Raw genomic sequence first — 13,638 nt, forward strand, 5'->3', positions numbered from 1 at the left:
TATAACAGGCACAAGTTCATGTTCCACACCTTCTCATTTGATAGAGCACTGATGTACGTAAGTGTAAACTGTGTTATACAAAATACATGAAATTGAAATCGTATCTTTTGCAACATGTCATTTCATGGATATTTAAATCAAGTCACGAAACAATTTAATCCGTAGGTGTGACAACATATAGACTTTAGTCGATGTGTTCATCCTTTTGTCAAACCTACATTCAGAACGTCATCACAAAGCTGAAGAGTCTGTGTTTTGAGCGAAAGAAGGCCCCCAAGGAACTGCAAGAGACGGACACCTACAACATGATGGTGCTGACCTTTGGAGCCGTCAGCAGGCAGCTGTGGGATGCTGGGAGGACCAAGGAGGCTGTGGACATTGTACAGAACCTCGAGAACCGACTTGGGCTTCACGGTACACATTGCTATTTACGTATCTTCACAACGTCACACCAGAGAATAATCAATATGGAATATCTTCCAAAACGGATTCCATACAGCATAAAAGACAATTAGTAATGGAAATGATATGAAAGGATCACGAAAAATCTGTTATGACGGTGTTTGAGAAAATGGTAAGCATGTCCTGTCCTACCCGAAGCTCCCGACACTCACATACTTTCATTGCAAAAGTAACTGTCAGCGAGGGAGGAGATCAAGATACGCTGTGTAAAGGTCGGAGTATGGGATAGCATCACGCATAATGTTGACAAACGACATCTTAAGGAAATTCCTCGGAATATCTACCATAAATCATCTTCACCATCATCATCATCACCACCATCAGTCATATTTGCATCTGTTTGGATTCCATCTGTTAACAAATCATAAAACCTTTATATATGGTCTTTGTTTTCAGATCCATGGCTGTTCCGCCAGAAACGGTCCACCATGACGGAACGTGAAGTCCTTGATGACGATCACCGGAGAGTTATCTTGCTGGGATCTCTGGGTAATGCTGGTCTCGACCAATCATTTGAGATGATTGTGTCACATGTCAACACCACCAACTCTCAGTGGGTGAAGCGAGCTGGGATACACGCCATGAGGAAGTACCGACACGAAGGGGTACAAACACAATTGGTTTTACAACTCACAAAGAGCGTATTCAAAGCTTGTTGAATATGGAATGGTTCCACAAAGAATATGAAATTAAGTCTAAATTGTAAAAAAAAGCATTTTCAAAATGCTTAATTCATCTCATTTTATTTGCTGGTGGTGCCAAAAGTAACTTCTATGCACATATCTCAACGCTTTGAAGAGCATCTTATACATACACGTTAAGCTTGTCAACAGATGCTGGACAGCAATAGAAAGCTATGCCCTTTTGCAGGCAGAACATCTGACGTTGAAGAAAGTTATGCATGCATGAATGATATATCCCCTGTTGCAGGCAGCACATGTGATGTTGAAGGCAGTTATGCCGGTTTGAATGACACATCCCCTGTTGCAGGCAGCACATCTGATGTTGAAGACGGTTATGCGTGTATGAATGATATATCCCATGTTGCAGGCAGCACATCTGATGTTGAAGACAGCCCTATATGATGACGACGAGAAGGTCCGATATGAGGCTCTGCTACAATACCAAGCCCACCCAAAAGCCGCGATAATCGCTCCTATGTACAGACAACAAGGGTGAATGTTGAATACTTATTGAAGTATAAATGTGCAAGTATGAATATTTAAGAACGACATACAAAACTCTGCTGGTTTATCTTCAAACATATCATAACATAAACATTTATAAGAGGGCAAAGGTTTACAGTATTTCAGTTACACCAAGAGAGCAAAATGTTAAAGAACAATGTAAGTTAGGTTGTGAAATCAATTAACATGATTCTGACAAACCAATGATGAAAACATGTCGAAACTGAGATTTAAACGCATGACGTGCGGATGGTACGGTTAAGAGAATTCAAAGCAACTCCTTCAGTATGTATGGGCTTCTTAAGCAATGGAAAACACCCGTTCCCTGGGCATGAAGGCTCTAAGTTAACCTAGAATATTACAAGCACGTATGAATTGTGTGTAAATGTGTTAAATAAGTGTTTCTTTTTTAGAGTCATCAATGGTTCTGTACTTGATATGGACAATGACAACATACTCACGCAGGACATTCGGGTACACGACCGACACAAACGAGGATTCATGGATAAGAAGCTCGAATTCAAATTGGCCTCTCCAAGCCTGGACTGGAAGAAGATGCTGGGGTCAACAACCATTGGAGCTTCCTTTGGACTGATTATGACCAACACTTTAGACTTCAAAATAGGTAGTACTAAGATTTGAAAACTTGTCGTGGTCATTGGTTTCATTGCATGTAACTTTAATGATGACAAGGTTATATGTTTGTTCACCAAGGGATGCATTATTAACGGATAAGGTTTGCGACTTGGCAGCTTAATGTGGGAAGAAATCCCCAAACGATGCACGCTGTGGGTGTTTACTGCTTTATTGAAACTAATGTGCATGAGTAGGATCATGACAGACCTTGGTTCATCATCGGAATGAATTCGAACCAATCAAGGACGCATCTCAGTAGACCACTTGATCAACTATCCGCTACTGCCCGAGGTTCAATTAACTCCAAGTGATCCGCACGTCTGAGGCGCCGCAAATCGTTGTGCAGAGTTGTGTCTATTATGGGTGTCAGGAACCTATTATCGTAGGTTTTAATACCCTTCTATATTTCTAGAGTTGTTAGCACCACAGACGAATGGTAAAAGCCTAAGTCCTGCATCGCTTCGGGCTTTGATTCCACATCAAGCTGGCACGCTGTGATGGAACAGCAATATTGTTCAAAGCGGAGTTAAGCTACATTCACCCACTAACCCATTGTAAGCAATACATTCTGGTCTATTCCAGCTCCTCTGAGTGGCTTCATGAAGGTGGACGTCCATGACGAAGTGTTCGCCCGCATCCATCTCGGCTTCATGAACAGGAACGTGGACTTCTTCCTGGCTAGTGTCTGCTTCAAGGGAGAAGCATCTTATGACTTGAACGTGCTGCAGGTGCATGGATTAAGGAGCATTCATTGATTTCATATCTCTTAAGTTCAGAGCTGTTTTATGACTCGAACGAAATAGAATGGCATTTAACAGAATACGTTAGTAATAATGTATGTGAAAGAAGATTTGTATGGTATTGCATGTATTTACGTCCCCTGAATAATGACGTTAGGCAGACAATGAGCTTAGAGCGATTAAGTTGATGCGTCTCTTATACATTGTCGTTTAACAATCAGTTGCAATTGTGTAACGCTAAGTTTGAGATCCCCAGAGCAAAACACAACATTTCGACGATCATTTTCTGATTTCTGTAATGACGTGTTTTTTATCAGTGAGGTTTTTGTCTGTATTTTATTGTTACATTTTCTAGGAATTTGCAATTGACAACCTGAAGAAATTGGTCGAACTCTACGATGCTATCAAAGGGGATGCTGTCGACGCTATTAAAAATGGAATTGATCTCTTCAAATCAATAATCAATGGAGAATTCTCAATTCCTGACATGATCAATGATTTTAAAGAGGCACTTGAGGAACTCCCAGAAAAGGTGACCTACTAACGTAGATTTACTCCGAATTTGAGGCTAAAGAATTATCAACGGAATCTATCAAAAAACTGCCCAACCAATGGCTCTTTTTGGCATGATGGGACGTTGATAAAGTTCATAAAAGTGTTTTCGTATATTTACTTTAACTTGACATGTACCAGTTCTAGTGCAATAAGGAGGTCATTCTATTCGTAGTGCAACACCCGCAAGTACTCAGTTAAATTCCAACCCAATGTTAAAGACAGATATCCAGTCTGAAGCGTTTTACGCGTTGTCTTCCCTATACAGATAGCTGTGAAATCTTAAAGCTGTTTAATTTTAACTCACTCTTTTCAAAGAGAATTTTGATTTTGTATTTGAATTTTTTTTCGTCTACTTTACAACGGCATGCATATATATTTCTCGGTCTTAGCATTGTTTCCTGAGTAAAAATTCAGGCTTGATCTATGTAGCTACATCATGAACACACAATGCCATTTAGAAAGTGGTCAAATGTAACAAATGTTATATTCGGGATAACTACATATTCTAGTACTTTTTTGGGGTTGAATCCGGGATTCGAACCCACACTGCCGAATCCCACAGTTCACCGAATCGCCAGCACCCAAGGTCAGCGATCTAACCCACTCAGCCAGCGAAGCTTCCACAAAATGAAATGGTAGATACACTACAAGTTGTTTGGACTTTCATTTTGGTGGAAGCCTCGGTGGCTGAGTGGGTCAGATCGCTGACTGTGTGTGCTGGCGACTAGATACCTCACTCTGGCTGTGGGGGATCAAAAATCGGACGGGGTTAAACCCCAAAAGGTACTAGAATCTGTACTTTGCTGAGAAAGTGTTATCCGAAATATAACATTTGCTGTAGCTACATACATTTGAAAATTATGAAAGTAGTTCTAACACAAATATCAAAATTCAGGTTGTCAACGTTGGAAAGAAAGCAGCGAAAGCCATGGAAGTTCTTGGTCAGCTGGATGAAAAGCAGTTGCCTCCTTTTATCAGACCTGCCCGAAACCTTGTCATCAGAGTCACGAACCTGTACAAGGAAGTGAAGTCATCCGCGCTCAGCTTCTACAATGTGAGTAGACCACTTGGCCACTGGACCTGGATGGGCTAGACAGGGTGGCGTGGGTCTCGGTGAAGGAAAAAATAACTAGTAAAAAAGTAAATAATTATTTTGCTGTACTGTTGAAAGGCAGGTTTTTATTGGATGTGGTAAGGTCAGATACGTTTGAATCCGCCGTGACGTAACTGAAATATAATTCAAAGGACGTGAAACCCAAATCACACACTCACTCACAACATGCTGTCCATTCTAGGAATTGATGGAGACGGTGACGGTCATTGTGCCCAGGGCAGGGAAGGTCATCTTCAAGGCTATACAGGCTATTATTGATAGCTTTGAGACCTTCAATGACGACCCCAAGGAGGCCATCTCTACTGTCGCTGGTAACGTTCTCACGTAAGTAAAATAATCACATAGATCTCGTGATTCGAGATTTATTATGGATTTATTTTGTCAGGCAGTTTATGGTCCCGGTATTTATTCATACCTGATACCCGGTTTTATATTTCCCTATTAGCCGGTATGTACACATCTATTTACATTGTACTCATTTTAGATTTGTGATATTTCGATGTCTTCTGTACATTTTCAGTATTGGTTTAGAAGTGAAGAACCTCATTGATGTTCTCAACAAGACTGGACGTGCTGTGTACTCCACCATCAGTAAGTGTACTAGTTATGTGCAAAAACAGCAACAACAACAACAGCAGCAGCAACAACAACAGCAGCATCATTTACCACATGTTCCACCTACACCACCATCACCACCAGTACTACTAGATTACTACCACTACCACTACTACTACTGCTACTACCACCACCACCACTACTACTACTACTACTACTACCACTACTACAACTACTACTACTACTGCTACTCCTTCTGCTACTGCTACTTCCAAGACCACGACCACTACTACTACTACTACCACTACCACTACCACTCGTACTACTATTTCTGCTGCAACTACTATTACAACTACTACTACTATTAGTACTACTACTATATCTACTACTATTACTTCTACTTTTACTACCGGTGGACACGGGTGGCCCAGTCGTCTAAGGCGCCGCGATTCGCTGTGCAGAGTTGCGTCCCTTGGGCACACAAGAAACCTGAGATTGTGGGTTCGAATTCAGGTTCGCCCCAATTATGTGTCTAGGTTTGTCAGCACCATACCCGTGCTCGTGGGTGACTAGCAAGGTTCGGGCACCCCCTACACCTCCTCCCTCACCCACCTACCTTCACACACCCCCTCTCTCACACACACCACCCTATCCGAACCATTGATGATTGCGCAATGTTTGTTACATGTGTGGTCTGGGTGCCGTTGTACAAAACAACCTTAGCGCTACGACAGTCATGAGTCTCTGTCAGGGTATTGGAGTTACGATCACCTTAGCGCTAGGACCGCATTGTATAACGACACCCAGGTAGTCAGACAAGATGACTGCATAACATCGTCAACGCCAGCGTCATGGGGCGTTGCTTATACTATCAGTCACTGTTTTGTGGGCGGTTTATTTTGTCTTTAGGCCTTTGTCATATACCTAGTCTATTGCTGAATGTGGCGTTAAACAACAAACAAACAAACAGTCAGACGTACTTGTGAACGAAAGTTTCGCTTGGTAGTTTGTTTCTAATTTTAAGGTTTAACACTGCTGGGGTGTAAATGCTGACAATGAATTATATCTTGTTACAAAAGAGGAGCCCCCTCAATGGATGAAGCTGGGTTCGCATGTCCAACAGATCATCACGGCGGGTATCGAGGCAGGGAGAACAATGGCGACAGAAGGAGACAAATGGTTGAAGGATGTGGGTAACGGACACAAGGACCCTGTAGCGGAGTTTTCGAAAGGAAAAAGCAACATGGTATGTGTGTAGGGATCGCTTCCTTCTGCTGTCTACGAATTGGACTGTGAAACTGATAATATAAATACAGCGACAAATCCCTTTCCATATCCTGTAAAAATCTCTGCATAAAGCGTGTCGATTGTACAATTCCGACTATATCATGAGCATGTGTTTATGAATCACTATCAAATAGTAATAGTCACACACACATGCAAAGGCAAGTCAATTGTTCACCTGCAAAAACATGGGAACATATGGTACAAGTCAAAAAGGGAATTGCATGGAACATAATTTGTGTCACTGATGCGGCATATTTGGAAATGTCCTCCACATGTCTGCCATTAAAAGTAATATAAAGGGATTTAGAAACATTCAGAAGAATTATCGTTCGTGAGCTCTTGTGTCATTCTGGGACAAGCCGAATGGCGACTAGTGTCCCTCTCGTGGACGCTTTATTAACTTGGTTCCATCTGCTTAAGGGACATAATAAAGAAATGATAGCCACCTTGTTGTAAAGATTCTGCTTTGTACGTTTGCATAGATATTTTCGAAATTTAACACGGTTGACAATTACAACCACTTGTGATTCAGACTGGTGAACAAATGTGACTTTCACTTTACTATGTTTTATCGATACAAAAAATACCAACAGAAAGCAGAAACATTTTCAAGAGTGGTTCTTTGACCTGACTGAGTAAGCACATTCTGATGGCATACTAACAGCGAATTGTAGTGCCTTAGACCACTGGTTAAATATGTCTGCTTGTATGATTTTGTAGTCACTGCACAACTCGAACTGTCGTGTTTGGGAATGTAATACATTGTGTTAGTCAATGTATACCTTTTCTTGCAAAATTCAAATCGTCAAAGGTACAGTGTTATTTAATTTTTCAAACAGAAAGGGAATTAATCCCATTTTACTTTTGCGTGGTGCCATTGGCAATGGGGAACCTTTTTTTATTTTCGTATTTCGTATTGAATCGATTTGCCCAAAACATCGCACACTAACATACACATAGTATTTATGTTTCTATAGATAACTGTTTTATCCTTATGTCGTTAAAATGTTAAAATGCACACTAATACCCTTCTTTTTTTCATTTAGACAGATTACATAACAAGGATTTCAGAAATATATATTTGAGAGAAGTTGAAAACAAATGAGGAGACAACCTACAAGTAGAACTGTAAATTAACAATAATACCACCATGTTGCAGACTATGCTGAGGAAGGAGGTGGTGACCATGTTGACGGAGATTGTTGATGACGTCATGGTTCCTCTCGACTCCTTGCGCCAACTTGGACGGAAGTTCATTGAGACGTTCAAGGATGTGTTCACCATTTTCGCCAAAATCAAGGATGCCTATAACACACTGAAAGAAGGGTAACAGGAAATTATGTTTGACTGTTTTTTAATTTGTATCAATGTATGTAGGAGGCGCTGGTGGCCCTGTCGTCTACAGCCTCGAAATGCTATATGCACAGTTGCATCCCTAAGCGCGCCAGAAACCTATGATCGTGTCCCTACTCGCCCTGATGATGTTTCAAAGTTAATCAGCACCATACCATGCTTGTGGGTTTCACCAAAGTGGTAAACGCCGGAGACCTACATCACGTCGGATTTTTACCCACATTAAGCTGACACGGCGTGATATAACTGGAATACTGTTCAAAACAGCTCACTCATCCCATGCATTGTCATAGATCGATGTGATTAAAGGGTTGAAGGGGTGATTACTGACAGTAATGACACGAACAGAAAAAGTCCAGTCAGAACCTTTGTAATGGGTGCCTCCACTTATCAAAGAAGGCTGCTTAATACGTTGTATATCATTCACTAGGCACATGGAGTATCATGTTTGTATAAGTGGTCCGTTTGAAATATTAGGAGTCACGGGATGTATAGCAAGACAGCTAACAATGCTTCCAATTGAAGCTGATATCTTGAACTAAACCTTTTATGGTTTATGGTTTATGGTTTATTGTCTTATTCTCAGATACCGTACAGCTCGCTCCCTGATAAGTCGAGTCTTCGGCCCCAAATGCCACAAACTGTTCCCCCGCACCCTCCGACAGCCCGGGGGTGGATGCAGTGGGAGCGGCAGCTATCCCTCTCAGCTGGAGACAGGGCCGGAGTATCAGCATGAAGGAGTTGATGTCACCATCGCTGATGGGGCAGACGTAAGTAGCAGCAGTGGTGTGTGTTCCGTGTGGTATTGGACTCTTGTAAGAAGAATATGATGACCTCAACTTCCCTGTTGTTGACTTTCCCTTTATGTCGAGCAGCAATATCCAGCAGATTGAGCTTTTGGGGTCTACATTCCACGGACATCTCGTGTTACTCTTGCTCAAAAGTTGTTTTATCAGGGTTACAACAGTCAAGGCCTCAGTGAAGAGAAAACGTCCATATTTACGCATCAGTGACAAAAATAATGTCTGATGCAATTTTCGTTTTTGACTTGTTCCGATGATTTTGTTAGGTGAACAGTTGCCTTGCCTTTCCATGTGTTTCTGACGGGTGTTACCGGTGGGGCAGGATACGCTCACCTTTTTGCCTACTCCTAGTGTGTTTATAGTCATTCAGAAACACATCCTTAGGATCCAGCCGGAATCATAAAATGGACTGTTTTCACCTACAAAAGGGTTTTGTCGTTTTTATTTACTCGGCTTCTGGCATCCGATTCAAACACATGTAAAGGCAAGTCAACTGTTAACATAACAAAAGCATCGGAACATTAAATACAAGTCAAAATAAGGAAACGCGTAAGACTCACTCATTCACTGACCACAACTGATTTGATGCAATGCATATTGGACACGATATAATTATGTCAGCTTGTGTATTGGGTGACCTCAATGTTGGTTGTTGGTGTGGAATGGAGACACCAGTTTTCTTAACATGCATATCACGGATCAGTAATTTGTGTTAAAACATTTAACACTTTGACACTTTGACTATCAATAAAAAATACACCAGCGCGTATGTTATCCGACATAACACCTTGTGGCTCAGCACCTTGAAATGACATATAAGGAGTGAAAAAACAAGTCTCAACTAGCCCTATGGATGTAAAATGGTCCTGAATGACGTGACTACTTTCATACACGTTGTAGCAAAGGGTTGTTGTGCTGTTGTTTAAAGAATTGTATTGATAAGAGTGTTATCTTTGCTATGTGTGCAATTGTGGATTTATGAAAATCGTGTCAGAATTCCTTCTGAGAAATTGCACTTATTTGGTTCTCGCTTTGTAACATCAGTAATAATATTTTATTCTTATGATCGATATCAGGATAATTTACAGTTCATGCCATTACATTTAATTCGTGTTGCATTTCGCAGATTGTAGCTCCCTTTCCTGGCAATGTCATGCTGTCCGACTCTCCTAATGAGGTCATTCTAATGCCAACTGGGGGATCTCTCAAGTCCACTGAGGTCATTATTACCAACATCGACCCCGACAACACCTTCCAACACCCGAGTGACCCCGACTACGTGGATACTCCCGTAAGTCAATGCAATAGAAACATCCATAGCTGATAGTGATTGAGTGATTGAGTGGGGTTTAACGCTTTAACGCTTTGATCAGTATTCCAGTTATATCACGGCGTCAGCTTGAGGTGTTCTTAGTGAATGTTGTTCTTAGACGTTTACCACTTCGTTTAAACCAACGAGCATGGTGTTGTGCTAACAAGCCTAGAAACATAATCAAGGCGATTAGGCATTCGAACAAAAAACTTATAAGACACTGGCATGTTCAAGGGACGCAACTCTGCACAGCGAATTGCGACGCCTAAGACGACCGGGCCACCCGTGCCCCCTTCATAGGTTGTAACTAACTCGTACCTGCAATATGGAGACAGTGAATCCTCGTTAATCCGGACAAAAGCATTCTGAATGAAATCGTTCAATCTAACAAACATCTGGATATGCGAGTCCTGGATTCTGTGAAATGTCACTTTGTATACATGTAAACATCCCCAGCAGTATTTGTCCATAAAGTGGGGTTTCCCGAATAACGAGGCTTCACTGTAATGATGACACAGAGTGACTCATTCTGCTCAGTCTCGGCCGTCTATGGCACCATTAAACTGTGACACGATCATATCTTACATACATAAGATTGTAGCAAACCAGAAGAAAGGGAGTGATCGTTAATTGTACAAGAAAACAAGTATGTAAGTGTATGAAGACATCAGATTGGTGAACTTTCCCCCCGCAACTAATAACTTTGTATAAAGGACCCCAAACACTTGAGTGTTGTGTCTCTAGTTAATGCATTCACCCATGCCCATGACAGCCAACTAGCGCTGCGAGCTGGGTGCATGTGCATGTTACCTCTATCTTAATCCAACACAGATTTGATACACCTCAGGAAGGTGTATTTTGCCCGTCTCAATATCTTTTAGCTTTCGTCAAACCAAAGACCGAGTTTTGAATCCCAACAAGGGAACATCATGTAAATCGTATTTCTTGTGTCTCCTTGAATATTGCCATGAATGCGGCGTAGAACTTTACACACCACAAATAAATGGGGGATGGAGCTTGTGGTGAAAGCTATATCACATCACACATAACAACCGCATTCGTGTCCCCATGGCCACATTGGTAGTATGATGGAGTCCATTCTTGGTGTCCCCTGTCATGCTAATGATAGGCTGAAACATTGCTAGAAGCAAGGTAAACAATCTCAATCGGTCACTTCGAAGGAATGGTTGTAAAATGCCAGTCATATAATAATTGCGTTAGACTTGCGTGTATTTGTACCGTCTTAATATCCTCACTAGTTCTCTAACCATCTCTGTAATTCCCAGGTAAGTGCAGGACAGAAGATAGGCGTGGCAGCGAACTCCCCTTGCGGCGAGAACAGTCACATCCATTTTGCCCTCAGACGGAAAGGAGACTATGTGGACCCCACCCGCTACCTCGAACCTCGTCTCCCCGGGGTGCCTAAATGGCTGCAGGGATGTAACGACTTCAGAGTGGTGTTTAAGGTAAGAACTGTACACCATTCCTCCATACACTGTCCATCCATAACCTTGTCATGGCGCCGAAGGATTGCTGATGCGGTATTAAAACTTAACTCATTCATCAATACCCATATGAAACCGTTCTGACAAATACGTATCCTAGTCTCTAAGCCATGGTTGTACTGGTAATATTAAACAAAGCATCGGCATACAAAACTCAAATTGCAGGTGTGTATTTTGAAACTTCACTGACTCTAAGCACTGTTTTGGGCACAAAATACAACCTAAACGTTGTGTCTTTGACATTCTTTACCCACCAAGACTTATGTCCGTGAAATTCCTTACCCAGCAACAACTTTTGTCTTTGACATTCCTTACCCAGCAACAATTTTTGTCTGTGACATTCTTTACCCAGCAACAACTTTTGTTTTTGACATTCCTTACCCAGCAACAATTTGTGTCTGTGACATTCCTTACCCACCAACAACTTTTCTCTTTGACATTCCTTACCCACAAACAACTTTTGTCTTTGACATTCTTTACCCAACAACAACTTTTGTCTTTTACATTCTTTACCCAGCATCAACTTTTGTCTTTGACATTCTTTACCCAACAACAATTCCGTTTGTGACATTCTACACTCACCAACAACTTTTGTCTGTGAAATTCCTTACCCAGCAACAACTTTTGTCTTTGACATTCTTTACCCAGCAACAACTTTTGTCTTTGACATTCCTTACCCAGCAACAACTTTTGTCTGTGAAATTCCTTACCCAGCAACAACTTTTGTCTTTGACATTCTTTACCCAGCAACAACTTTTGTCTGTGACATTCCTTACCCTACAACAACTTTTGTCTTTAAAAATTCTTTACCCAACAACAACTTTTATCTTTGACATTCTTTACCAACCAAAATCTTCTGTTTGTGGCAATCTGTACCCACTGTTATGACGTGATTTCCAAATTAAAACGCAAGGTTAACCCTGATATCGGTACGTTCTAAAATTGTGAAATCAGTAAATGACCACACAAGATCTGACCAACAATTTCATCGAACTGCAACTTACCAACGACCAGCGTCATAGCTCCCCCGCCACTTACATGATAAACTGTTCAAACTGACTGTACATATTCCCATGGGATCACAGTTAGCATCGGTCCTAGCAAACTATGCTCAACGTAAGAGCCGACTAAATGGATCAGGGGTCAGGCTCGGTGACTTGGTTGATTTCGTGTCATCACAGGATTGTCCAGTCCAGACTCGATTATGTACAGGTAATAATATTGCCGAGTGCTGCACTGCACCTCTCTGGTCCCTCACTCACCCACCCTTTTCTGTTCAGGGCAACACGATAAAGGATGACCCCGTCATCCCACCCAGGGAGGACAGTGACCAGACAGATGACACAAGTCCAGAAAGGATGGGCCAAAAGGTGGAAAAACCCGACGATCTCGACTCCTCTAAAGACCCTACAACCGATGGCTCAGGAAATGGTAAATTATATTTGTATATCACTTTCATTTAACTAAAAGTCCTTTTGTTATTGATAGCAGGACAAAGGATACAGACGACGTGACTAAGAAGTACAATATGAGGTACTTGCCTAAGTTTTCTAAGGCCGAAAGAGATTGACACTCAAAGCAAACTGACTAATTGCATTTTCTTCTTTTTCATGTGTATTATGTTCTTTGCTGAAGATGGATGGGTCTTGTGGTCTAAGATGCCATATCCAGCTATGCCAGAATCTGCTCATGGTGTTTGAGATTCAGATTCGGTTCACTTATGATTTGTTAACATTATACCTAGGCTTTTGCTTTTAATATGGGCGGCCATTTGGTCAAAAAATACAAAGTTGAAATATAGGACAAAAATACGCATTAATAGTCGATTGGTTGGTTGGTTGGTTGTTTTACGCCGCACTCAGCAATATTCCAGCTATATGACGGCGGTCTGTAAATAATCGAGTCTGGACCAGACAATCCAGTGATTAATATCATCATCATGGATCCACGCAATTGGGATCGATGACATGCATCAACCAAGTCAGCGAGCCTGACCACCCGATCCCGTTAGTCGCCTTTTACGACAAGCATAGTCGCCTTTTACTGCAAGCATGGGTTGCTGAAGACCTATTCTACCCCGGATCTTCACGGATCCAATAGACTAATGTTACGAATGAAGTATTATATGT

The 13,638-nt window shown here is 41.6% G+C and overlaps 1 protein-coding gene across 1 annotated transcript in view; it reads left to right on the plus strand.

Annotated features, from left to right (window-relative positions):
• The window catches only part of LOC139471500 (uncharacterized), a 147,211-nt gene that overhangs the window by 10,567 nt on the left and 123,006 nt on the right, over positions 1 to 13,638 (plus strand). The window contains exons 13-27 of the mRNA XM_071253857.1: positions 225 to 414; positions 859 to 1,067; positions 1,513 to 1,637; positions 2,063 to 2,274; positions 2,868 to 3,013; positions 3,381 to 3,557; positions 4,476 to 4,634; positions 4,876 to 5,018; positions 5,215 to 5,285; positions 6,329 to 6,495; positions 7,696 to 7,862; positions 8,476 to 8,659; positions 9,819 to 9,983; positions 11,291 to 11,509; positions 12,835 to 12,940. Coding sequence (XP_071109958.1) covers positions 225 to 414; positions 859 to 1,067; positions 1,513 to 1,637; positions 2,063 to 2,274; positions 2,868 to 3,013; positions 3,381 to 3,557; positions 4,476 to 4,634; positions 4,876 to 5,018; positions 5,215 to 5,285; positions 6,329 to 6,495; positions 7,696 to 7,862; positions 8,476 to 8,659; positions 9,819 to 9,983; positions 11,291 to 11,509; positions 12,835 to 12,940 — 2,440 coding nt within the window. The remainder of the gene's footprint in view (positions 1 to 224; positions 415 to 858; positions 1,068 to 1,512; positions 1,638 to 2,062; positions 2,275 to 2,867; positions 3,014 to 3,380; positions 3,558 to 4,475; positions 4,635 to 4,875; positions 5,019 to 5,214; positions 5,286 to 6,328; positions 6,496 to 7,695; positions 7,863 to 8,475; positions 8,660 to 9,818; positions 9,984 to 11,290; positions 11,510 to 12,834; positions 12,941 to 13,638) is intronic.

Source organism: Haliotis cracherodii, unplaced genomic scaffold, assembly GCF_022045235.1.
Source record: "Haliotis cracherodii isolate W230 unplaced genomic scaffold, xgHalCrac1.p SCAF_22, whole genome shotgun sequence".
Classification (NCBI taxonomy): Eukaryota; Metazoa; Mollusca; class Gastropoda; order Lepetellida; family Haliotidae; genus Haliotis; species Haliotis cracherodii.